Here is a 24607-nt window from a genome sequence, read left to right on the forward strand (position 1 = left end):
CTAAAGCACTACTAATCACCACAGGGACAATGAGTAGAACTGCAAAAATGTGATTTTAAGTCCATTGATTTCCTTATTCTCCATGTTCTAATAACAGTTTTGGTTTCAAAGGGCCTTCAGTTGCAATGCTGTCTTTTCACACTAGTGGCACAACCCTTGACTTAGGGAACTCCACCCTCCACAACAGGTTCAACATCGCAGCCCCAGAGGATCTGTTCTTCGCAAATATCCTGCTCTTTTTGTTCAGCTTTCCCAACCAGGCCACATATTCTATCACTGCAGAGCTGTACAAATTCTCTAACTATGCATGCACAGATCTTGCTGGTCTATAATAGATATTCAAGAATATTTCTTAAGTAAGTGACTACACTTAATAGAGCCTCAAGGTAGATCCTGAAAATGACTGGATGGGACGCTAACGGTAATTATTGCTCACTTCATTGCCTCTGGGTACAAGAATCTGGATTGATCACTTCATGTTTTGAAGTCCTGAGGAAAACAGCATATCTTTATTCAAGTTCCAATGCAGTAGGAAGAACCCTAGGATTCCAGCATGAACGAATCCAGTCAGAGAATTAGTTGATTTAAGAGAATCACAAGGCTGGGTTATGGCTAGGATTTAATACCTTACGTTGAGGGTGGCAAGTCCCAACTTTAATACAGGGTTTAGGGAACTGGTAGAAACCAAGTCATTGCAAGTGCTGAGAATGCATTCTTCTCAGAGCCTTGCAGAGTGGGAGTGGAGAAGCTGGGGATTCACAAACCACTGTGAGAGCACAAAAAGCAAGGCAGACCTTGTCTACTCATTTTCTCATCAACTCCGCCATTTATTGTGCCATTGAGCCCAGAATACGCATATGTCACTAACAGTGGACAGATAGTGAATCAGAGATCGAGTTAGCACCCCAGAATGAGACAAGTAGATCAGCCAGTCACTGCAGCAGACCCCAGGTCAGCAGATTTTTCCAACTCTTGCAGATAAATATGAAATAAACACTTGTCATTCTATGTATTGAATTATAATGTTATTTATTATATAATAGCTGGTAGATGGATACAGGAGTGGGAGCAAGAATAGGGATTTGGGGCCTAGCGTGATGGACTACTGTTTAAAGTCCTCACCTTTCACACTCCAGGATCCCATATGGGCACTGGTTCTAATCCCAGCTGCTCTGCTTCCCATCCAACTCCTTACCTGTGGCCTGGGAGGGCAGTCAAGGACAGCCCAAAGCCTTGGCACCCTGCTCCCACATGGAAGACCCAGAAGAGGCTCTTGGCTCCAGATTGGCTTGGCTCTGGCTGTTGCAGCTGCTTGGGGAGTGAACTAGCAGATGGAAGATCTTTGTGTCTCTCCTCTTTGAGTATCTGCCTTTCCAGTACAAATCAATACATTAAAAAAAGGGGGGGGGGGTGAATTTTCTCTGTTTTTGGCTTTGTTTCAAGTGACTATTCAGGGCAGAACTTCTAGAGCACAGCTCATACTTTTAAAAAGAGATTTATTAATTTTTTTATTGTAAAGGCAGATATACAGAGAGAAGAAGATACAAAGACCTTTCATCCATGGATTCACTCCCCAAGTGGTCACAAAGGCTGGAGCTGAGGTGATGTGGTGCCAGAAGCCAGGAACTTTTTCCAGGTCTCCCATATGGGTGCAGGGTCCCAAGGCACTGGGTCTTGCACCACTGTTTTCCCAGGCCACAAGCAGGGAGCTGGATGGGAAGTGGAGCTGTCAGGATATGAACTGGTACCCATATGGGATCCTGGCGGATGCAAGTTGAGGATTTAGTCACTAAGGTATTGCGCTGGGCCTGTCAGCTGATACTTCTTACAGCCCTGCATATGTTCTTCCTTTGTCATTTGAAAGACACCTAAGTTATCATTACTGATAACTTCCTAGCAGATTCAACAAAACCATGAAAAACTATGTTCTTCACAATTCACTTTGAACCCTCGGAAGGTATTGCTGAAAATACCCTGAAACAACTTTTCCTTTTTTCTTGTGAACTGGTTGGAGATCATTTCCTTCTCAGAATCTACAGTAGGAAAAGATAAACCCAGAAATTTAGACACATCTGTGTTTGAGTTTGCAACTTCTAGGTAAGGGGAACGTCTCAATTGAATTACTCCCGAGTTGAACACCCTGGGCTTCTCTGCAAGCTGATAGAGGAGAAAAATTATATGCTTCAAAAAGTTCTTTCAAAGACAAATCTAGTTGAGCAGGATTTAACACAAAGAATCATGAGTAAGGTCTACAGTCATACCACCCTGAATGTGCCTGATCTCATCTGATCTCGGAAGCTAAGCAGGGCCGGGCCTGGTTAGTGCTAGGATGGGAGAATCACGAGTAAGATAATGTTAAGTGCTTTTGCTGTATCAAATATCAAAATTGGAAAATTTTCAATCTTATTTGATATAGTAAAAGCATTTAATTTGGCTTCTTAGTTTAAAAAGATTAACACTAAACAGCAATTAAATAATGCCACATTTTGGACAAGCTCAAAGTGAAAAATCTCCTTGTTCATTTGGGATACAATCTAAGAAAACAGCAATTGCACAATGGTGAATTAAGTTTTGCCCTGGAATCATACTGCTTTGTTTAAAATTCTGGTGTCTTTTCCAGCTATCTATGTGACTTTGGGGAACATATTTAATTTTTTATGCACCAAACTCCTCATTTGTAAAATGAAAAAGATAACATACTATAGTATAAATGTCTGTGTCTCTCCCACCTCTGTCAAATCCACCTGTTGAAGTCCTAATGTCCAATGTGATTAATATTAGCAGAGGGGGCTTTCATGGACAATGAAGCCATAAGAACAAAGCCCTCATGAATCGAATTAATGACATGAAAAAGACACCCAGAGAGCCCAGAGAGCTATCCTACCCCTTCCATTATGTGAGGCCATGGCAAGAAAATCATCTATGAACCAGGGAATCTCACCAGATATCAAGTTTGATAGCATCTTGACCTAATGATTATTAGAACTACAAGAAATAATTTTTTCTTGGTTTGGAACTACTCAGTGTATGGCATCTTGGTTAAAGCAGTCCAAAGAGACTAAGGTATTATTTCACTGGATTGTTGTAGAGTGTAAATAAATTAACACATGTAAAAGTGCTTTGAATGTTGCCTGGCAGATGGTAAATGCTTAGTATATATCAGCTATTATCACTCCTTACCACCTATATCACCACTAATACTTTTACTTATTGCCATCCAAAACCTACCTTTATCAAATTTGCCATCATTAACCCTCACCCATGGTAACAGCCTGCCATCCCACCATGACTAGGACACAACCATCATGTTTTGCTATCACTGTTATCACTGTTCACCATCCAGTGTTAGAACCAACATCATCACCTACCATGAACACTTAGTATCTACCATAATCTGCAAAATCCTTTTTCATCTTCCACTGATGGGTAGAGGCTATGAACGTGGCCAGAAATTCCCTTTTTAAAAACAGGACATTAGTGTTGGGGGCTTGGGATCTCCCAACATCTATCAGAGTCTTTCCACTTTAAATGTTCTAATAGTCTTACAACAATTGGTAATAAAAATGAAATGAACACAAACTTAAGATTCCTGTGTTTGTTATAATGTCATTCTGAATCTTCCATGGGTTATTTCATTGATGCATCACAAAAATGCTGTGACCCACATACTATAATTCTCTCCAATAAACCAGTTAGAAAAGTGCTCAGATTAGGAATGACTTACAAACTTTCTTACATTTGTATAACCAGTGAATGACAAATATAAATTTGAGTCCTAAATATTCAGTCCTCTAGTCCAAATTCTTTCCTATCCCTCTTTTACTAAGCCTCTACACCTCACTTTTGTAGGTATTAAGAAGAGAACCCTCTAATTTTTCTTTATGTTTTCTTCTCTGTGACAATATACTTTCAACCTTTCAGCTGTAAATGGTCTGAAAATCTATTCGGTTCCCATCTGTTGACAGCTGCTCTTTAAAACCAAATAGGAGCAAACATGTGGTATCTAACCTTTTGGGATTCGCTCATTTCCCTTAGCATTATAGTTTCCAGTTGGGCCCATTTAGCCACAAGGAACTGCATTTTGTTTTTTTTAATAGCTGAGTAGTATTCCATGGAGTAGATGAACCAAAGCTTTCTTATCCAATCTTCTGCTGATGGGCATTTTGGTTGCTTCCATGTTTTTGCAATTACTGATTGTGCTGCAATGAACATAGGGATGCATGTTGGTCTGTCTCAACCCAGATGCTTCGAAGAATGGAACTTGCATTATTTTTAACATATTGTTTACCCAATACTATGTCAATCAATTAATTCCATAATGTTGTATATTGATACTGAGGTCTTGTTGGGGCTTTTAACTGACCGGATCTTTACTCTGTTAGCCCTACCTTCAGACCAGAGAAGGTCTCCCAAGAGGCCACTGAACTTATCTGGACAATAAGACGCTGAACTTTATGCTAGGCATGTGTTTGCAAGGAATGAATCTCAACTGAACTTGAACTATGGTTGTGCAACAAGGTGGAGGAATCCACCATGGGGGAAGGGGTATGGGAGGGGTGGGGGGAATCCCCAGCGCCTATAAAACTGCACCACATAATACAATGTAAACAACAATAAAATTAAAAAAAAAACCAAATAGGAGCATCTCTGTATGAATATCGTGCGTTGTAACATTAGTAATGACCAAACCAACACAAGCTTGTTTTGTATCCCAAACCAGTTTCCAACTGATATTCTGGTTTCCTCTCTTCCTACCTGTAAATCACTAAGTTTGTATGTGACCCTTGTGGCTTTTCTCTCCACACACTCAGTCATTGCCGACAGCACCAGCATCACTACCATCACAACTATCCACTCCAGTGAATTCTGCCTTGAAAACATCTTTCACATGTATTTCCTCCCATCCAGTCTTAACACCACTGTTTCAGTTCATTCCAGTTTGAGTGCAATACTGCTCAATTGTACCCATCACTCTGCTGTTGAAACGTTTTCCCAGGTCTTTACATACTGAACCAGTACTAACCTTTTCAGCTTAGCATCCAAATTCTCCCCGCTCTAGCCACTGACCTTTGAAATCATATTTTTTTTACTACTGCCTCCAGACTGCAAGATCACTGTGTTTCCTGAGCCCAGAGTGCTTTAGCCCTTAGGCCTCTAACAGGCTGGATCACCTCCTCTCTATCTGGAAACCCAACTCTTCAAAGCTCACCTCTCTCATCACCTTCTCCATGGGGCTTCTTATGATCTTCTCAACAGAACATGAGCCTCTCTCTTAAAACCCATCAGTGTTCTTTCCCTGCCTTACTCCACTTGCTTTTGTTACAGTGATCTCTGTCCACCTCCTCTCTCCTAAAAGGCCATGGATTCTTTGAGAGCAGAAGCTAACATCCTTTGCCAAAATCAAATGTGTCCTTTAGATTATACAGACACAACAAACACCAAATCAAAACGCATAGTATCTTCCTATGAAGATTTTCTAAAGCTTATTGCATTTTGAAATTATACTATAAAGAACATGTTAGCATTTCTGGCATTGTGGTATGCTGGGTTAAGCCATTGCTTGTAATGCCAACATCTCACAGTAGAGTGTAGGTTCAAGTCCTGGGTGTCCTGGTTTTGATTCAGTCTCTCACTAATGTGGTTTAGAAGGCAGTGCAAAAATGATCCATGTGTCTGGGCTTCTATTATCCATGTGTGAGTTCCGGGATCTTGGTTTTGACCTTGCTCATTCCTGACTGTTGTAGCCATCTGGCAAGTGAATCAGTAGAATGAGCAGCTTTTCCCATTCTCCTCCCCTCTGACTCTTTAACTCTCCATTTATCTTTTTCTATATCATATGTAGTTAGATATAAACTATATATTACATATATAGTTAGATATAAACAGAAAGAAAGAAGAAAAGAAAGTACGAAAGGGAGGGAGGAGAGAAAAAAAGGAAAAAAGAAAAGGAAGGAAGGAAGGAAGGAAGGAAGGAAGGAAGAAGGAAGCCAGCTAATCAACCAACCAGCCAACCAGTTAGGGGCAGGCATTTGACCTGGCAGTTGTCAGATGAAACACCTAAATTCCACATCAGAATGGATTTAATTCTTAGACCTGATTCCTGACTCCCAGTTTTCTGCTAATTCACACCTTGATAAGCAGCAAAGAGAATATAAGTTATTGGGTTCCTATTAGCCTTGTAGAGACATAGATTGAATTCTCAGTCCCAATCAAGCATTTGAAGAGTGAGCCAGAAGATGGGCTCTATTTCTTTCTGTCTCTCATTCTTTTTATGCCTTTCAAATAAATAAAATAAACAAACAACAAATTTAAGGTAATGTTAATAATATATAAAGCAACTTGAAAGTAAAAGGAACAGACCAAGCATTTTCGATCAAAGTTCAGGTCAACACAGTTGTATCTAGCCAGTAAAAATATGTTGAAGTGTGGACAACACAAATGGGGGCACCATCCCTTCACCTTCATAATGTATAGTCTTACAAATGACTCCTATAGTGCTTGACCTTGATTACAAAGGTGGCAGAGACAAAAAAATTGATCCTTCTTTGATCTGGATTTTGATGTAGTGAATCTATATGAATTCTTAGTAATCCTCCACAAAATCTTCTCTTTACTGCCACAGTAACTTCATTAATTCTGCATATGTAATCATTTGGATAGCAAGTTGAACAGACTTTAAAACTGGCCTACAGAGAAGAAACTGGAATTTAGCAAAGTTGGCATTAATCAGATAGGAAAAAGCAGTGAAGAAAACACAGAGAAAGTGAGTAGATTTCGGAACCTGGCTGATGAGGCACTGGGGGCACAAAACAGCTCAAGGTCTGAAATCTAATTAGGGTTTCAGGAAAGTAGAAATCATTGATGTATTAACAACACAGTATAGCATGGTGTAGAAAATTAAACAGGCAGGGTAGGAGTGGAGGGAAACAGTAAGTAGACCTAAGGGGAAATGGTGACCACATAATGCCAATGTACTGAGATAAATCTGTACACTTAGAAGAATTAGTATGATTGCATCTCAGCTACAATTCTTCTTGTGATTACTTAACCAGCTGAGTTGGATTTGTTACCTGAAGCTCCAAACTGAGGAAATATAGTACTAATGTGAATGCAAGTAAATTAGTATTATAATGAAATACTGGTAAACAAGGTACACTTTTGAGGAAGCTGCTCACTTAGCCCACTTATTTTATACAATTATTTTGCTCATTATTTTGATAGAGTTGGAAGGAAAAATGACTTGTAGTAAGAGGGAGAGTATTTTAGATTACTACTGCAATTATTGTCTCCTGAAATTTCAGTTACCTTTGAAACTTATCCAGTTACTCCTAGCTTATTAATTCATTGATGTGCCCATTCATTAATTCATTTAAAATGGTCCCAGAATCTATCTGGAGGCATGTATGCATGTAACTTTGGGTGGGATGACTGCATTAACAGGGGTCTCTTTTACAGATGGAAGAGGCGCCAAGAGCTTCCGAGTCCAAACCCATGCAGTTTCTCGCTGCTCTTGGACCAGAGTCCAGTGCTCTGCTCTATTCTATTCTATTCTATTCTATTCTATTCTATTCTATTCTATTCTATTCTATTCTATTCTATTCTATTCTATTCTATTCTATTCTATTCTATTCTATTCTATTCTATTCTATATCTTTGTCTGGCTTGATTCTACCCTATATTTCCACTGCCAACCACCAAGGACCTGTGGAGTCTGTCATATTTATGGCTAAGAAGCAAAGGAAAGTGTCCCTTTCTTGTATGTGTGCATGATTGTGCTACTGTAGGTCTGAAAGGCATGAAAACAAGGGACTCACTGTTCACGAAGACAGCAAACCTCAGGAAGGACAGGTAGCGTTCCCCTTCTATAGGATTCCAGCCGACATCAGGGTATCCTTTGGCTAGTAGCATGGGACAGCTCTGTAGGCCGCAGCCTGCCAAATAGGTCACCACCTGCAAAGGAGTGTGAAACTGTGACTGTCTACTCACACATCAGGGTGACCACTTTAACAAACAAACAAACAAACAAAAGCCCAGGAAGTAACAAGTACTGGCAAGGATGCAGAGAGGCCAGGGAGGTAGGAGATTTGCTACGCTGTTGATAGGAATGTAAAATACTTTGGCTTCCAGGGTGAAACAGTACAGTGGGGTTCCCAAAATTTAAACATGAAATTACTACGTGATTGAGAAATTTCACTTCAGGATACCCCAAATAATTAGAAAGATCTCAGACAGCCATTTGCACAACTCATAGAAATTTTATTCACAACTGGCAAAGTGTTTACTGACAGATTAAAAATGGGCATAAACACAGTGGGACATTAGTCGGCCTCTAAAAGGAAGGAAATTCTGACGCATGCTATGTGCATCAAACTTTAGAATATATGTTGAATGAAATAAACCCATCACAAAAAGATAAACAGTGTATGATTCCATTTATGAGGTAGGTGATGTAGCCAAAATCATAAATGTACAAAGTAGCATAGTGGTTGTGATGGACTAAGGCATGGGAGGTTAGGGACAGAGGAGTACAGACATTCAGCTGAATAAAAAGCTAGAGATGGATGGTGATGGTTACACAACATTTATGCAAGTGATACCACTAAACTCTATGCTTAAAAATGGTTAGGATGGTAAGATTTTGGTGTATGTTATCACAACAGTAATTGGAAATCCATTTAAAATGAGCCATCCATGAATAATAAAGGCAAAAAACAGTGCCCAAGTTTTTGGTGATAAAGTCGGTGAAATTCTGAAAACTGAAGCTCATGTAATATTTCAGACTTGTGACCAGAATCTGGAATCCATTTGTGTTTCCAAGTAATCAATAAGGTTGACTGCTATTGCTACATAAGGTATATTGCTATTTTGGAATAAACCTGTCAGCAGACTTTTCAGGTTCTGGTAAAAATGGAGCTGGGATTTCAAAATGAACCTATAGGCTAGACATTTAGGGGTAGGGATTCTCAAACCCCATGTTGGCACACCTGGGTTCAAGTTATGGCTCCAGCATCTGCTAATTTGTACCCTAGAGAAAAACAAGGGCTCAAGTTGTTGGGTCTCTCCCACATGCTTGCAAGACCAACATGGAGTTCTGGGCTCCTGGCTTTTGGCCCTGACTCCCATAGGAATTTGAGGAGTAATTTGAGTAGATGGAAGGTCTTTGCTTCTGCTTCTCTGTGTATCCCTTTCATAAAAATAGAATGAATAAAAAATCTTAACAAATGGTTAACCATGGTTACCTGGAGAGATACAATGATGAAAAGACAAACAGCCATTAAGGAACCTAGGAGGGCTATATAAATATATATATATATTTATATATTACACACATATTAAATATATATTTATATATTATATATATTAAAAAATATATATATATATATTTGTTAGCATTGCAAGTTCAAAACCTTTAATGGTGGGCCCTGAATAAACAGGATACCCTACTTTAAGGGGTCCGTTGACAATAGACAGGAAGAGGCAAAAGTCAGGACAGTAAGGTGGGAGTGGCCTATTGAGAACTGGGATTGGCAATACTCTATCTGCTGCCAAATAGGGACACTTATCATAGGAACTAAGCCAAGGGTATTCTTTTAAAACCCCTCGATTTATTTGAAAGACAGAGGGAGAGGAAGAGGGAGAAAGATGATACATACACACACACTGAGCTCTTCCATCTGTTGATTCTCTCTACAAAAGCTTGTAACAGCAGGGGCTAGGTCAAACCAAAGCCAGGATCCCAGAGCTTTATGTGGGTCTGCTATTGATGTTACAGGAACTAAAACCCTGTGGCCACCTCTGGGTGCCTCCCAAGCACATTAGCAGAATGATGGGTTGGAAGCAGAGGTGTCTTGATGCCAGGGACTCCAATATGTGGTCCAGGTGTCTCATAAGATGCTTACTGTGCCACAAGCCTCACCCCTGAGCTTGAGCGCTTATAGATTTTAGTGTCTACCAGGTATCAGGCAAAAAGCCAGACAAATAGATCGTTGTTTAAAATGCAGTTTGTCATACCTATTTTGCCTTAAGATATTTTATACTGGGCCCAGTAAGGTAGCCTCATGGCTAAAATGTCCTTGCTTTGTACACGCCAGGTCCCATAAGGACACCAGTTCTAATCCCAGTGGCCCTGCTTCCTATACAGCTCCTTGCTTGTGGCCTGGGAAAGCAGTCGAGGACGGCCCAAAGCCTTGGGACCCTGAACCTGTGTGGGAGACCCAGAGGAAGTTCCTGGCTCTTAGCTTCGGATCGGCTCAGCTCCAGCCACTGCAGCCACTTAGGGAATGAATCAATGGATGGAAGATCTTCTTTGTTTTTCCTCCTCTCTGTATATCTTACTTTCAAATAAAAATAAAATAAATCTTAAAAAGATATGACTGTACAAGTGGAGGAGGACACTTGACTGTGTCACAAAACCCTGCAAGTCTTGTGTCTTTCAATTCCTCATCCCCACAGCCTAGCAAGAGTAGGTGTTCAATAGCAGTAACTGTTGGACATATCTAGACAACAGGATGCTGGACTGTCTGACATTATCTGTACCGGCAATGTAAGGGAATACTTAAACAACAGACTGATGGACTTATGACTGCTTATGAAGGACTATACTACTGCAATAATATGGGGTAAATCAGTCAGGGGGTGGAAGTTTGGGGAGGGGGTAGGGAAATTCCAGGTTGTATGGAATTGTACCATTAAATGCAAAATTAAAACAGAAACAAGAACAAAAAATTAAATGTTTTAGAATGTTTTAAAATGTATTTACTGATGTGTAACACTCAAACCAATTCTGCAAAACTCAGAATCTAACTTCCTGTTTTCTTCCATTTGAATCCAGGAAGGATATTATTTTACTTGGAGTTCAGATTTAATTATCTTGTCTTAAAAATTTTAGGGAAACATCGACACAGGCCAGAATTAAGCAAAGTTTTCAGAGCTACAGATTCAGACATTCACAGGCCACTGAAACACGAAGAGTGTGTGTGTGTGTGTTGGAGGGTTCTTGTTCAATCTAAATTAAATCAATTTCTGTTGCAACCAATGGAAAGGAGGAGCCCTAGCACTTACCAGTCCTTTGCCATTTTTCCTTCAAAACAGAACTTGGGTAATCTCTTGATCTAGGTATGCACAGTCTGTGCTATGGTGCTGAGCCATGCCACCCACTTAACAACAAAGCAGTGAACCCGACCCCATTCTTTCCATCATCCTGAACACCTGCTTCTGCCCTCTGCTGGCGTGTTAGTCTCTATCACATCCTACACCTGAGAGGGAAGCTCTTTCTGTCCAGCAGCATCGCTTCCAACAATCGACCGAGGCTGAGGACCGAGTTCAAGACCCTGTGACACTGCCTTCTCCTCGGAGACTCATTATATGTTTTCCACCAGGCAGTGGTTATTGTTACACTACCTAAAATTTTGAGTTATTTGTAACAATTTAAATGTCACTGAGTCCTGTCCCACTAGAAGCATAGAGCGGCATTAGAGACAGCACCCAGGGCAGCTACCATGAAGGCAGCAGTGGGAGCCGGACCTTGTCCTTCAGCACAGGACGATGTGGCCTACAGCAGCAACTTCACAATTACCCTCTGATCATTTTTTCTTAATCCTCTTGCAGCCAGCAGGTCTATGAAAGTTAACTTTCAGTTATGTGGAACAAAAGCTTCAAGAGTGGTGCTTTTCCTCTGTTGCACTAAGCTGTTCGACAAGCTAAGCATTTAGTCTTTCTCTGACTTTTGCCATTAACAGTTTAGTAGGGAACCAATGAGGTCCAACAGCAATGTTTATTGAATTTGACAAGATAATAAAATTGTTTTTACTCACATCTTTTTTCTCTTCTCAGAAAAATATTATCATTTGAAAACACCTCTTTGATATTGAAAAGGATCTTACAGTATAAAACAAAACCACTAACTCAGAGGCAAACTCCTTTGCTATGAACTGTGTCCTTGAAAATGTCCCTTTTTTTCTAAGTCTTCACTCCCCCTTCGTGCTGTGCCTCCTGGAACTTCAAGATGAGGCCTTTACAAGGGTAATCGAGTTAAACCGAGGTGGTTAAGGTGGAGTCCTCATAAGAGGAGGAAGTTTAGACAATGACACAGCAGCAGCACAGGAGGACACAGGGGCCAGGTGCAAATCAGGAGAAACCAATCCCACTGACTCTTCTAAACAGTAGGTTTCAGATGTCTTACTTACCCAACCTGGGGAAATCTGTTGCCCCAGCAAATAAACACACCCTCTGACTACAGTGTAAGTTCCTCTCAAAAACAAGCTGTGTGTACCCAGCGTTTTGTTCATAAATGTCTACATATTCGTGTCTGTTAATGGGCTGTCCCCGACACAGGACATCCTTTGCCCCTCAAGACTGTGCTGCTGCAGGTTCTTACACTCCCCCAGCTTTTCACCCCCAGCCCACTGAGATGAAAATGCTCCCTGGAAGCCCCAGACTTTGCTCGACTTTTCCTTGGCTTGGTTCACCAGAGGCTGTGGAAACATTGCTTCCACAAAGGTCAGTTACCTTCTCAAGATCTGGCTCTTCTAAGCCCAGTGCTAACTCGTTGTTGTCCATCACAGAGGAGGCTGCCACATCCAATGGGGTGGACCCTCTCATCGACGGGGAGGCTAAGGAAGGAGGAGAGGAGAAAGGAAAAGAGACAGGGACAGAGAAGCCACCCAAGGGTGAGCAGAGATGCAGGGCATACAAGTGGACAGCAGAGGGCAGCAAACACATTGGAACCTGATCCACAATCGCCGTTCAATTTCAGTACCACTTTACTTGGTTAGCCTGTCTCACACTTATCACCGATTGCGAATATGAATTACTAGAAAAAAAAAAGCACAGGATTCACTGAGATTGTGTACTTTCAAGCACCTTCTTAATAAAAAATTTCCTGGGGTCCCGCATTTGGTAACCAAGCCAAAGATTCAGCTGCCACTTGACCAGTTGAATTCAAGTGATTTGAACACTCCTGAGGCAACCTCTAGAGTTTAAAAATAGCCTCAAAAAGCATTATCTCAAAAAGTTACACTAGGTCACCAAAGCTGTCTTTGATTTTTCTTACTTTGGCTGTTAGACCAGAACCAAGAAGAAAACTTTACGTGAAAGTTTACAAAAAGTTTGGTAGCATCAGGTTGTACCTGATGAATTAAAGATTTTATAATTCCAGTGTGTGTGCTAATTCATTCCATAAGTTCATTTGGTATACTACCAGAACAAACTCCACATCAACCTGCTTTTCTAGTGGTGATGCTATTATCATGCTATTTATTCACAGTTGTTTGTGACCAGTCTGCCTTACGAGCTAAGGAAGACACCTGCTGGTTGGCTGATGGATTAAGCATGCCACCCTCCAAGAAGGGATCAGACCCATCACTTTTCTCTTATTAGCACTGGTCCATTGAGAGTGCTTGAAGAAGAGTGTGTCCCCAGAATATTGCTGCAATCCAAGGCAGCATTTCATAAACTATAGGGCACTAGTCCCAAAAGAGAGAAGGCAAAATTGTACTGCCAGGCAAGTATGTGTCACAATGATAGTTGGCAGCAGTGTCTGCTTAGATTAAAGGACACAGGCATCCTGTCTTTACTTGTTCTTAGATTGGCCAGAACCCCCTTCTGTTCTGCACTTAGAAATACCACATCACACATCTGGTTTCTTTCATGTGCAAAGTGGTCAGCAGAGGCAGTGCGACCCCCAAGTCCAAGGTGTACATACCCAGGCCGACACTGCTGTTCTCCAACAGATAACTCAGGTGCTCAAACATAGCCTTCTGATTTTGTCGGCTAATGCGGCAGAAATAGCAAAGGAAGCGGCAGCAGCTAGCGACCATCTTTGGAAACGCAATCTGTAAGAGAGGTAGGAAGCATCGGAGAAAGGACAAAGACTGAAAAGTCTCACAGCATAGAGTTTTAGGTTGGAGAAGTCTTTGCAAGATATGGGCAGTTTGGAAAATAAATTTTCTCCTTATGTGCATCTTCCCCTCAAGACTTACTCATAGGAGGGCAGAGTGGAGGGCATCCAAAAAAGGTTTCCCAAAATACAGTAGGCTAATTGTAGTTCCTGAAACATTTTGCCTCCAAAGGAAAACAGTTATCAAACATGAATTCTAGTTATTACTGGAAGTCACACGAAACCGCATGGCTTTGCAACTGACTACTGCTATTCTCACTAAGGAAGGGGGTTAACAGAACCCTGAAGGGAAATATCAGAAGGGGAGATGGGTGAGACGAACAGGCCACTAGCACATCACATTCTGAGTCCCCTCAGTTGAACCTGGCTCCTACAGTTACAGAAACCCTGTGACTCCCACTCCACTGACTCCTTGATAACTATTCGTCTTTGGGCTAATTTAGGCAACTCAGCATGGAGACGCCACCTTAGATCACTGCTGATTATGCTGGGTTTCATTGCTTAACAAAGTCATTAGCATTCCTAAGCTGGCCCGTATCTTATTTTTGATGCTACAATTCTCCACACAAGTGGTCAGTGTTAAGTTTGTTCAGGATCCAGTGAAAAACTTTTCTTCTTTGGCATCAGGGAAGCTGTTCTAAGTCCCACGCACACTGAAGTACCCAGCTGTTCACTTTGTGGGTGTTTCTAGAGGGGTTTCCTTTTTGTAAAGAACAGACAGAGGCCAGTGAGAAGGAATGTGAGCTTGACTTCAGTTCTTCCTTCACATTCACAACCAGCATGAGAAAGAGCACATGAGAAACCATCCATTCTTAGCAATCTGGCACTGTGGCCTGCCCAACATTTGAAGCCATAGCACTTCTACTGCTTTAGAAGGCTGCTGACTCTAAAAGGATCTCAGTTAAGTTGATAAATGCCCAGTTGTACGTGATCCCCTGTCCTTCTCTCCTTGACTGCAAGTTCCTTAACCGGGGAAAATTGGCTTCATCAGGATCTCAGCTAGCAGAGAAAACTTGAGCTCCTGAGAGTGACTGCTGGTCTATTATTCAGATCTCATTCTGTTTCAGAGCAGCATTAATCTTAACTCGGGTCAAAGCACAACAGGTTCCCAAATGGAATCCAGTTATTTCCCCCCGGAAGTCAAATGGTCCAATAGGATGAGCAAGAAAATCCCCATACTTTAAAAGCCAGAGTTCTTTCATGGCTGGATTCAACTTGTCTCTGGGGTCCTGCCCAGCATGGTACATGTTCCTCCCTCTGTCCATGATGAGTAACTGAGGCAATGGACTCCAGCTGCTTCTGAATAAGCCACTTTACAGATCCCTGGCCCGAGGGTCAAGTTCTGGCCAAATTCTTGCAGCCTTACCTGAGACTTCTCTGTGCCCAATACATTCACCATCACCTCCATCACCGTCTCATGCATGCCCAGCACTCTCATGAGGTTAGGATGCTGGTAAAACACCTTGTTGTTCATTATGTCCCTGGGATAAGGGTTAGAGACACGTCAGTACTGCTTTAGCTCTAGGCTCTAAAAATTCAGGCATAAACACATTAGAGGTGAAGTAATATGAAAGTGACAGGTTAAAGAGATGATAAGGCACTAGGATAGCTGGAATATATGCGGAATGCCTTCATAGCTGGTAAAAATATTTTGTGCTCCCCTTCACTTTGCGTTCTTTTGAGCTGTCTCTTTCTTATGACAAATACATTTTTTTTGTTGTTGTTTTGAAACAGATTGTTTATGTACTCAGGATCTCTTCCCTACTTTGGCCTTAGATCTATGTATTTATACTTCATTTTTCTTTTTTTATAATTTCTTAAACAAAAATTTATATATTTTAATGTAAAGGGAGAATTATAAAGAGAGAGAGAGAGAGAGAAATTTTCCATTCGCTGGTTCACTCTCCAAGGTTGCAACGGCTAGAGCTGAGCCAGGAGTCAAGAACTTCCTCCACATCTTTCATGTGGATTCAAGTACCCAAGGACTTGAGCCATCCTCTGATGCTTTCCCAGACCATAAGCAGGTAACTGGATGAGAAGCAGAGCATCTCGGACCTGAACCCATGCCCATATAGGATGCCAGTTCCACAGGAAGAAGCTTAGTGTATTATGCCATTGCACTTGCCCTTATAATTTTTCTTAATGTCAGGACGGTATCCTTTTCTTAACTAATAGCTATCAATGAAGTTTTTAGCCATCAATCTTTAAAAATCAATGGCTTGGGACTGGCACTGTGGCATAATGGGTGAAGGTGCTTCCTGTGATGCTGGCATCCCATAAGTGCCAATTCAAGCCCTGGCTGCTCCACTTGTGATCTAGCTCCCTGCTAATGCCTCTGGAAAAAAGAAAAAGGTGGTCCAAGTGCTTGGGCTTTAGCACCCTTGTAGTGAGCCTTCGAAGTAGCTCCTGGAATGTGGTTTTGGAGTGGCTCAGCCCTGGTTGTTGTAACCATTTTGGTGGGTGAGCCAGCAGATGGAAGACCTTACTTTCTCTCCTTACTCTGCAACCCTGGCTTTCAGATAACTACATAAACCTTTAAAAAATGCTTTTAGGGGCTAATGTTGTGGTGCAGTGGGTTCAATGACTATTTTCAATTGTGGCATCCCATATCAGAGTATCAGTTGGAGTACTAGATGTTCTGTTTCTGATCCAGCTCCCTGACAATGTACTTGGGAAAGAAGTAGAAGATGGCCCATCTATTTTCGTCCCTGCCAACCATGTGGGAGATTCAGATGGGCCTCCTTGGTATTAGCTTTGCCTTGGCCCTGCCCTGCCTGTTGTAGTGAGTGGGGAGTAAACCAACATTGGGAAGATCTTCTCTGTCTGTCTCTAGATTTAGCACTCTTACTCAGTCTTCTGTTCAAACAGATCTTAAAAAAATCAATGGTGTTAGCATGTATGAACATTTCTGTATTTAAGTCATTCAAGATAAATGCATGTAATAAAACTGTGGGGAAATAAAAGGAGGCTGTCAAATGCTTGTGTGCTTCTTCACTCTGTAACTATTTCCTGCCATTCCTGTCCACTTCCGCTCTCCCAAGGTTTAAGGAGATACAGCCATGAAAATCCACATTAATTGTCACTAAATTTATTACAAAGGCTTTTGGGTTATTCTCTCTTCCCATAAAGGTTTTGACTCTTATTGTAAGAGTCCTTTTTGGAAATGGATCTAACACATAAAAATTGCCTCTTACATCCGTAGCCAAAGCACTCTTTACAATCCCTCCATGGTCATGTTCCTTTGGTTTGCCAGCAGGATGGAATGTTGACTGGGAACAAGATTGTAGTTCTAGCTCTTCAGTTTAAAAAATATTATTTACATTTATTTGTTTGAAAGATATAGTTATATATCCGTATATCTATATATCCACATATAAAGAGAGAGAGAAAGAAAGCAAATGACTTCTATACCCTGGTTAATTCCCCAAATGCCCACCACAGTTGGTGTTGAGGCAGCTGGGAGCCAGGATCTGGGAACTTAACATGGATCTCCCAGATAGCTAGCGCCCTACTTGGGCCATGAACTGATGTGTCCAAAGGCATTGGCTGGAAGCTAGGATTGGAAACAGCTAGAGCTTGCGCCCAGGCACTCTGGAATAGGATGCGGACCTCTGAAGTAAGTGTTTTAAATGCTACACAAATGCTTGCCCCTAGTTCTGGTTTTTAGTCAAGGGAAATTATGGGCTGGGTAATGAATCTTTTGAAACCTTGGTTTTCCCGCATTGGAAAATGGAAATTCTGTGCTACATAATTAAACAAAATCCTTTTAATAGCTAGAAGGCCCTATGGATCTTGGCAACTACATGGCATTCAATTCAGAACTACTAAGTCCAGCTCACCTTTAAACAGAGAATAATTGGGCTCTGTCTTTGAAAATGGAAGCACCAAGAAAACCATAGAGATAGTTAAAACCATGCTAGTGGGATCAGACAGCAATTTCTCCTAGGGAAGTCTCAGAAAGTTTGTGTTAAGAATATCAAGCACTTAAACTGTTTTTGTCTTGGATTGAATACAGGGCCTGTTCCTCTGTATTCTTCATGACCCTGTAGGCTATTTTCATAAGATTATAACTAAATAACTACTTTTATGTAAGATTCCTCCATACTTCTTTTGGTGATAAGCAGTAGGTAGTCTGGTCTCTGAGGTTACCAAGGTAACTCATTGGCAAGGAGGTAATCCCACTGGGAATCAAATCAGAATTGCACAAGAAACATTTCAAGTCTTCCCATTTGACACTCGAGAAAGAGTGACACACAACAGTGAAGGACCTACCCCAGTCCATTGATCATGAGCAGCTCCTCTTCCTTGCCCATCCTGACGCTCAGAAGGGAGCGAATCTGGCCTAGGGCAGCTAGCAGGTTGATGGTGTCGCTCACAGAGGCATGGCTGATGGTGTAGGTCTTGCGTAGGGCCTGTAGCAGCTCCCCGATGCTGTCATACTGCCTCCGGAGGAGGTTAAACATCATGCGAACCAGCTCTGCATCCTGGATCTGGTCCTCTTGGGCCCAGCGGATCATCGTCTGTGAGATGAGTTCCTTCAGTGTTGCTGGAAAAGCAACAGGCAAGACTGGTACTGTCCTGCTCAGAGAAGGCCAATGCCTCAAGCCATGTCACTCAACGTTAAGCACATAATCAATTGGTCAAGGTTACCAAAAAATGCTCATGGAGTATGACAGGCACAGAATATGTCCTTGAGGTTCAAGTATAATGGCACTTCAAAATCATGGCAGAAATGCCAGTTATGAAGAAAAAAATACACACAGGTGGTGGGGTTTTTGCACCAAATATTTTTTTGCACCAATAATCTTATGTTTTAATTGCCTTTTCTAAGAACATTTGAAAATACCCACATATGCCAGCCACATGACAAAAAAATTCTGAATTCTGAATTAGGCATGCTGAATATTCTATTTTGATTAAATGGCATTTGAATCAACATTGGAAATAGAATAAGATTCTGCTCTTGTCTGCCGGAAACTCACAAGTCAGCGCCTCACACTTTATGATGAATCATTTTTACCTTTATTTTATAATGCATTTCAGTGGCATGACATGGACATAATAGGCAACATTTGATTCTGGTGGATAAAGGCAGGCATTGCCAACACTTCTTTAGGGAAAGCAACATTAAGCCTGGATTTCTGTACTTAATTCTGTTTCCTAGTATCTTAAACTACCTTCGACATTCTGATAATGTCATGCCACTGATTTAAGAATAGCTCAACACTGATTCAAAATCATAAAATGCACTGCTAGTTGAAAAGAAATAGACTAAAGTGCAAAGGACTTGCAATTGGACATCTGACCGTCACCATGGATCTGACGTCTTTGCCCTGGATTTTTGGCAGGAGCCAAGCTCATGTGCATTACCAACTGCTTTTAAGAGCAATGAGAGAAAGAAACAACAGTGACTTTGAGTTCAGAACTGACCACTGTTTATGTTGGACACACAGAAATTCCATTGGCTATCCAAATTAACACCATGGACATGAGAGTGGAATTAATCACGGGGTCCTTCCATGGCTTTTGAACTAAGTGACCCCATTGCCCTGCCATCACTGAATTGCTGATTGGTGTGGGAAGATGATCAGAGGGAAAAGGCAAATCTGAACAGGAGGAGAAATCTGACAGGGACACTACTGGTATGGTATGCAAGGCACTGCACAACTCCCCACCAATTGCTATGTATGCTACCAAAAGGTGGTGTCATGACAGAGGCAAGAAATGATACTCTTAAATTCAAGTGTAGTACAATCTGATGTTGCCTGTCATGTTTCTGCAAGGTAAGATGAAGATATGTTACAGTAAGCATCTCTATTCACAAATTAAAGGGGGATTCCCAATAGCATGCTGGATGGTGAAGAGTACTGAGTCAATCAGTGAAAGAACTGAATATAAACTAAGATTGGTTCTGCTGGCCCTAACAGATGAGCTTACTGTAAGGTACTACTCTGTATGGATAATATCTACACCACGTACATTCTTGGCTCAGCATAAAGATATACAATTAGAACTCAGTTATAAAATCTGTGAAAGATTTAACTGTAAAGGATCCTTCACTGGCCGGTGTGTCTATCAGCCTTTCAGGTTCAGACGGAGACACAGATGATTGGTTTATGAAAGGATACTGAAGTCACAGAGAAGTGCTGTGAAAAGATGTTCCTTAGACAACAGTTACTAAAGGACTATACTGCTACAATAAATGAAGGAAAACGGTGCGAGGGGCAAAGGGGATTGATGGGAGGGGAGGAAGAGGAACCGCTATACCTCACAAAACCATATCATGGAAAACAATCATAAAAGAAAGAAAAACCAAATACACAAAAAATCAAATAAAAAAGACATTCCTGTGATTGTTGCGTTAGGTTAGAAAATACCTGTACCCAGTCTATTTGCGAGTGTCTGTGTGTGTTTATGCGCTAAGCTGGCTTTTTTTTTTTTTAAGGAAACTTGTTTTCGCAGTTGTCGTCAGAGATAAGTTTGTATTTCTCTCAGTAAATACTCATAGAATGAAAATAAGATAAAAACTGAAGAAGCTTGGATCAACATGTTTTTCTAGTCCTGCAAGTGTAATTTCCTCTAAAGCCTATACTCTTGACTTGACAGAATTACAGCTTTCACTAGAAGCAATCAGATTCTCTGCAGAGAAGTTAGCATCATCACAGTCCCAGCCACTCACAAAAGGCAATGATCAGGCCAGACAGTACCGTTCATTGAGTCCAAGACCACCCTTTTGTTCAACAGGGAAGTTTACAGAGCCCTAGAGAGCCCTAGCAAGACCAAACACACACTAGCATTCTCCTTGCCTTGTGTTCACACTGATTCAGGGTTTAGGGCGAGCTTTCATCCCATGCTGACTTGAAACTCCACATCAACACTCATGGCCAAAGGGCATGAAGGGGAAAGGAAATAGCCTAAAGCATGGGCTAGGAAGCCCTCCTTCCTTCTCCCCAGTTCTCAGTCCAGATGAGTCTTCAGGGGAACAGGTATTGTGGCATAGTATGTTACGCCTCCACTAGTGATGCTGGCATCCTTTGTGGGCTGCTCTACTTCTGTTCAGCTCCCTGTTAGTGCACTTTGGAAGGAAATGAAGGATTGTTCAAGTGCTTGGGCCCTTGCACCCCCATGGGAGATCAGGAAGAGGTCCTGGGTTACTGGCTTTGGCCTGGCAAAGCCTTAGCAGTTGTCACATTTGGAGAAAGAGCCAGTGGATGGAACACCTCTCCCTTTCTCTGTTCCTTCCTCTCCTTGTAGTTCTGCCTTTATTTAAATAAAATAAGAATCTTGAAAAAAGAAACACAAACAACACCTCAAAAGACCCCTATGTATCTGATCAAGCTCCAGCCAAGTTAAAAATGTGGCCCATAAGGTCCTGCCAGAAAAGGATCTATCAGGCACTGCCGATGGGCTGATTTCATTGGGGTTAATAAGGCATCTATGGCATTCAGGTTGGACAGGGTCTCAAACAGGAGACCAAGATCCGGTGATGAAGGAAAAAGGATAACCACAGGGATGAAACAAACTGGCAGGTGGGTGGGGAGGATGAGATCTCCAGGGCTTTGAAATGCATCTCATGTTCTGAGGTCATACATACGTGGGAGATTCAGCACCTACCAAGTAAACCTGGGTTAAATAGATTTCTCAAAGTCTCAACACTTTTGGGACTTGGAAGATGAAGCTTTATACTCCTAACAGCCATGCTATTGAAGATTGCTCATGTTTTAGTTCCCACAAACCAGCAGCAGAGCAAAGTGTACCAGGATAGAGGTTAAAAAGAGCACATTTTTCTAGGACATGTCAGACTTTCCATATATTTTCACATCTGAGAATTAAAATTTAGCATTCAACAAGGCCTAGTACATAGTATGGACTTATTCAAGGTTAACTCTATAACTGTTAGTGCAGCTAACCTAAGAGGTGTGATCAACAGACTTTTAGGAACCCAAACCCTTCAGGAAGGCCAAACATAGTTTTATAACTGCCCCGAGATATTACTTTTGTCATTTTCATTGTTGATAGCTGTACTGATGGTCACAAGCAACGATGGGTAAGAGGCTGATGCCTTGGCACATGACAGGTGAGAAACAATACTTAACTGTGTTATTTAACTGCCACACATCCTGAAAAATGACCAGTTTCACATGATACAGTCCCATGCAGTAGCAAGAATGATTAATATTCCCTTGAGTTTACAGGTCTTTACTATCCTACATTCCAGGATAGCTGAGATGTGTAAAGCATGTCTATGATATAGTGTTCCATAACTTTATTTTTTTGGTTATATATGTATTTGTTGGAAAGGCAGAACATATGGAATGCTGAATGTCATAGGGTGGCTTAAGTTGCATGGCCCCAGCAAATACAATTTTGAAAAACATTGCTTAAGGAAATATACCAACATTTGAAAGTTCTGCCTAACTCGTTAAGCCAAGCCAATAATTTCCCAATGACCAATGCTTGAAGTTATAAAAACATTCATTCATAAGTAAAAGATGAATTTAATGTGCAAACATTCATAAGTAAAAGATTAATTCAATGTGCAAGATAAAAGAAAGGATTTTAGGTATGGGAGTATAAATATTTCTTAAATACGATTTCAAGTTCCATATTCTAACTAACTTGAGAAAATATTACTTGTGCAATTTTATATCAGACAGTCTCAGGAAAGAATATGCCTAATTATCTGATAAGGCTTTGCAATGATTCCTTGTCATCCAACTATGTATCTGGGGTCAATTTTCTTCCTATTTTTAAACCGGATATATGAATCTATCTGCTTTTTTATTAAGCCAGAAATTAAAAGAGATTTATAAAAATTTAAAATCATCACTCTATTTGTTTTCACAAAGCTGTTGCATTTTCACAAAAGCATGCTATTTATAAAACATGTAATAGGGTTCTTCAAAATACAAATTAATAAAAAATGTTTTTAAGATTCTTAATCTTAATTTCTCATTCAGTAAACAATGATAGATAAAATCTACATGAACTCAGGATCCTGTTGGATCAGCAGTAATTTCTAAGACAGCAAAGAGGGTCCCAAGAAGGAAAAGTTTGAGAACCAGTGACCTATAAAAAGGGGCCTAGACTGAGGTGGAGCCATGACAGGTCAGAAAAGGTTTCCCTCTGATGGTGACTAACCCTTTCCCACTAGGCTATGGGATTCCAGTCAGGTCACTGAGAACTGGGCCTGGAAAGCTGTAGCGTAGGAAGCATTCTGTTTCTGGTTGGGTGTGAGACTGCATGTGAGTGTAAGAGGGAGATATTTCAGATGGAAACAGAAAATGAAGATTAAAGAATTGTGACTCTGGAAATTGAATCCTGGTACTCAAAGGCCTTGTTCACTATTCATTCATTACCAAAGGACTCTTCACTGGCCTGAAGGACTCCAAACGCTGCTTCTCCCTTAATTTTGGCTTGAGAGCAGTAGTCTTCAGGTCAAGAAGGACTGGGCCTGGTGAGGCTGCACAGTCTTCTCTAGCCTCCTCTGCAGCTAGTGCCATGGGGCACACAGAGCACAGGAAGGTAGGCTCCTGGCTAGAGGGGCAGTACTTAATTCTTTGTCCTTAGTGTCTGCTAACCCTTTTGTAGCAACTTGGCTTCCAGTAATTCTAAAATCCAAAGTGTTTAACTGCGGAAGAACTGGCCCTGGGGTCCATGTGTACTCAGGATTTATTTCATTTGGAAGTTTTCACTTGTTTTCATCAGAGTCACTGAGTTACCTATAGTTGTATTTCTTCTATATTAGCTTTTTAATTGAATGGTATTTTCTGAGGACCTGATAAGTGCTGGGGACTCAAGCCAAAGCCACTGATGAAAGGCAGTGACTGAGTCCTTGCCTTTCGGAGGCCAGTGCACTAAATGGTGCTAGGCTCTGCCTGCTGGCCACCCAGCAACGAGCTCTGGGGTTTTTACGATATGAAATTGCTGCTTAGGAACACCCATGAATAAGGCCAGCTTCAGTGTAGGTGAGAGATTAATTCTGAGTGATTCCCAGTAACAGGGTCATGAAATTTTCGGGCAAGTGTGGGGACTGAGACCTGATGGTTTGGAGGGGAGTGTCCATAAGATCTATTTGGGCCAGACTGAATCACCAGCCAAATTAGGAATCCTGATATGGGCTGTTAGCATAGAGCATCACTGACTGCCACACACCAGTCCACACCAAAGCTATGGATGGGGTCGTGTTTGGCAAGGCTAGGTACCATTACTTGACTGGGTGGTGGAATAGTGGACTGGTCACATTTGGCAGGGTCAAGACACTAACAAGGCACGCAACAGAACTTGGTCCGGGGGTAAACTCTGTGGGGGAATTGTGGACCCAACCCTGTGGAAATTCAAGTCCTGCAGGTTATCTTGCGAGCTGGGGTGGTGATGGGTTAAGATAGGAGTGATCATGGTACCTGCCATCACTTATAGGTAAAGGAACCGATGGCAATCTGGGGAGGTCAAGGCAGCACCACCTGAAGGTGCATCCTAAAATAGGATGCACGGTGGGCTGAGCTGCAACTGGAAGGGGGAGGACTGGGCAGGGCAAGCAAACTTCAATTCACAAAAAAGGAAAGAAATCAGGATGGAGCACATGTCATTCTGACCTAGGCTCCCACCCCAGGGATACTAGGCCACAGCATCGAAGGCAAAGGCTGAGACAGGTGAGGGGCTAAGCCAACTGGGTCAGAGCATCCACTGGCATGTGCACAATCTAGGGTT

At 41.5% G+C, this 24607-nt stretch overlaps 1 protein-coding gene across 3 annotated transcripts in view; it reads right to left on the bottom strand.

Moving 5' to 3' along the window:
- RYR3 (ryanodine receptor 3) overlaps positions 1 to 24607 on the bottom strand; it is a 507269-nt gene that overhangs the window by 119198 nt on the left and 363464 nt on the right. For all 3 annotated transcript variants that reach the window (XM_040969180.1, XM_040969181.1, XM_040969179.1), the window contains exons 39-43: positions 18170 to 18443; positions 15264 to 15378; positions 13703 to 13832; positions 12508 to 12611; positions 7815 to 7950 (exon numbers count right to left, since the gene is read on the bottom strand). In XM_040969180.1, the coding sequence (XP_040825114.1) occupies positions 7815 to 7950; positions 12508 to 12611; positions 13703 to 13832; positions 15264 to 15378; positions 18170 to 18443 (759 nt within the window). The remainder of the gene's footprint in view (positions 1 to 7814; positions 7951 to 12507; positions 12612 to 13702; positions 13833 to 15263; positions 15379 to 18169; positions 18444 to 24607) is intronic.

Source organism: Ochotona curzoniae, unplaced genomic scaffold (assembly GCF_017591425.1).
Source record: "Ochotona curzoniae isolate NIBS_2020 unplaced genomic scaffold, NIBS_Ocur_1.0 scaffold_4701, whole genome shotgun sequence".
Classification (NCBI taxonomy): Eukaryota; Metazoa; Chordata; class Mammalia; order Lagomorpha; family Ochotonidae; genus Ochotona; species Ochotona curzoniae.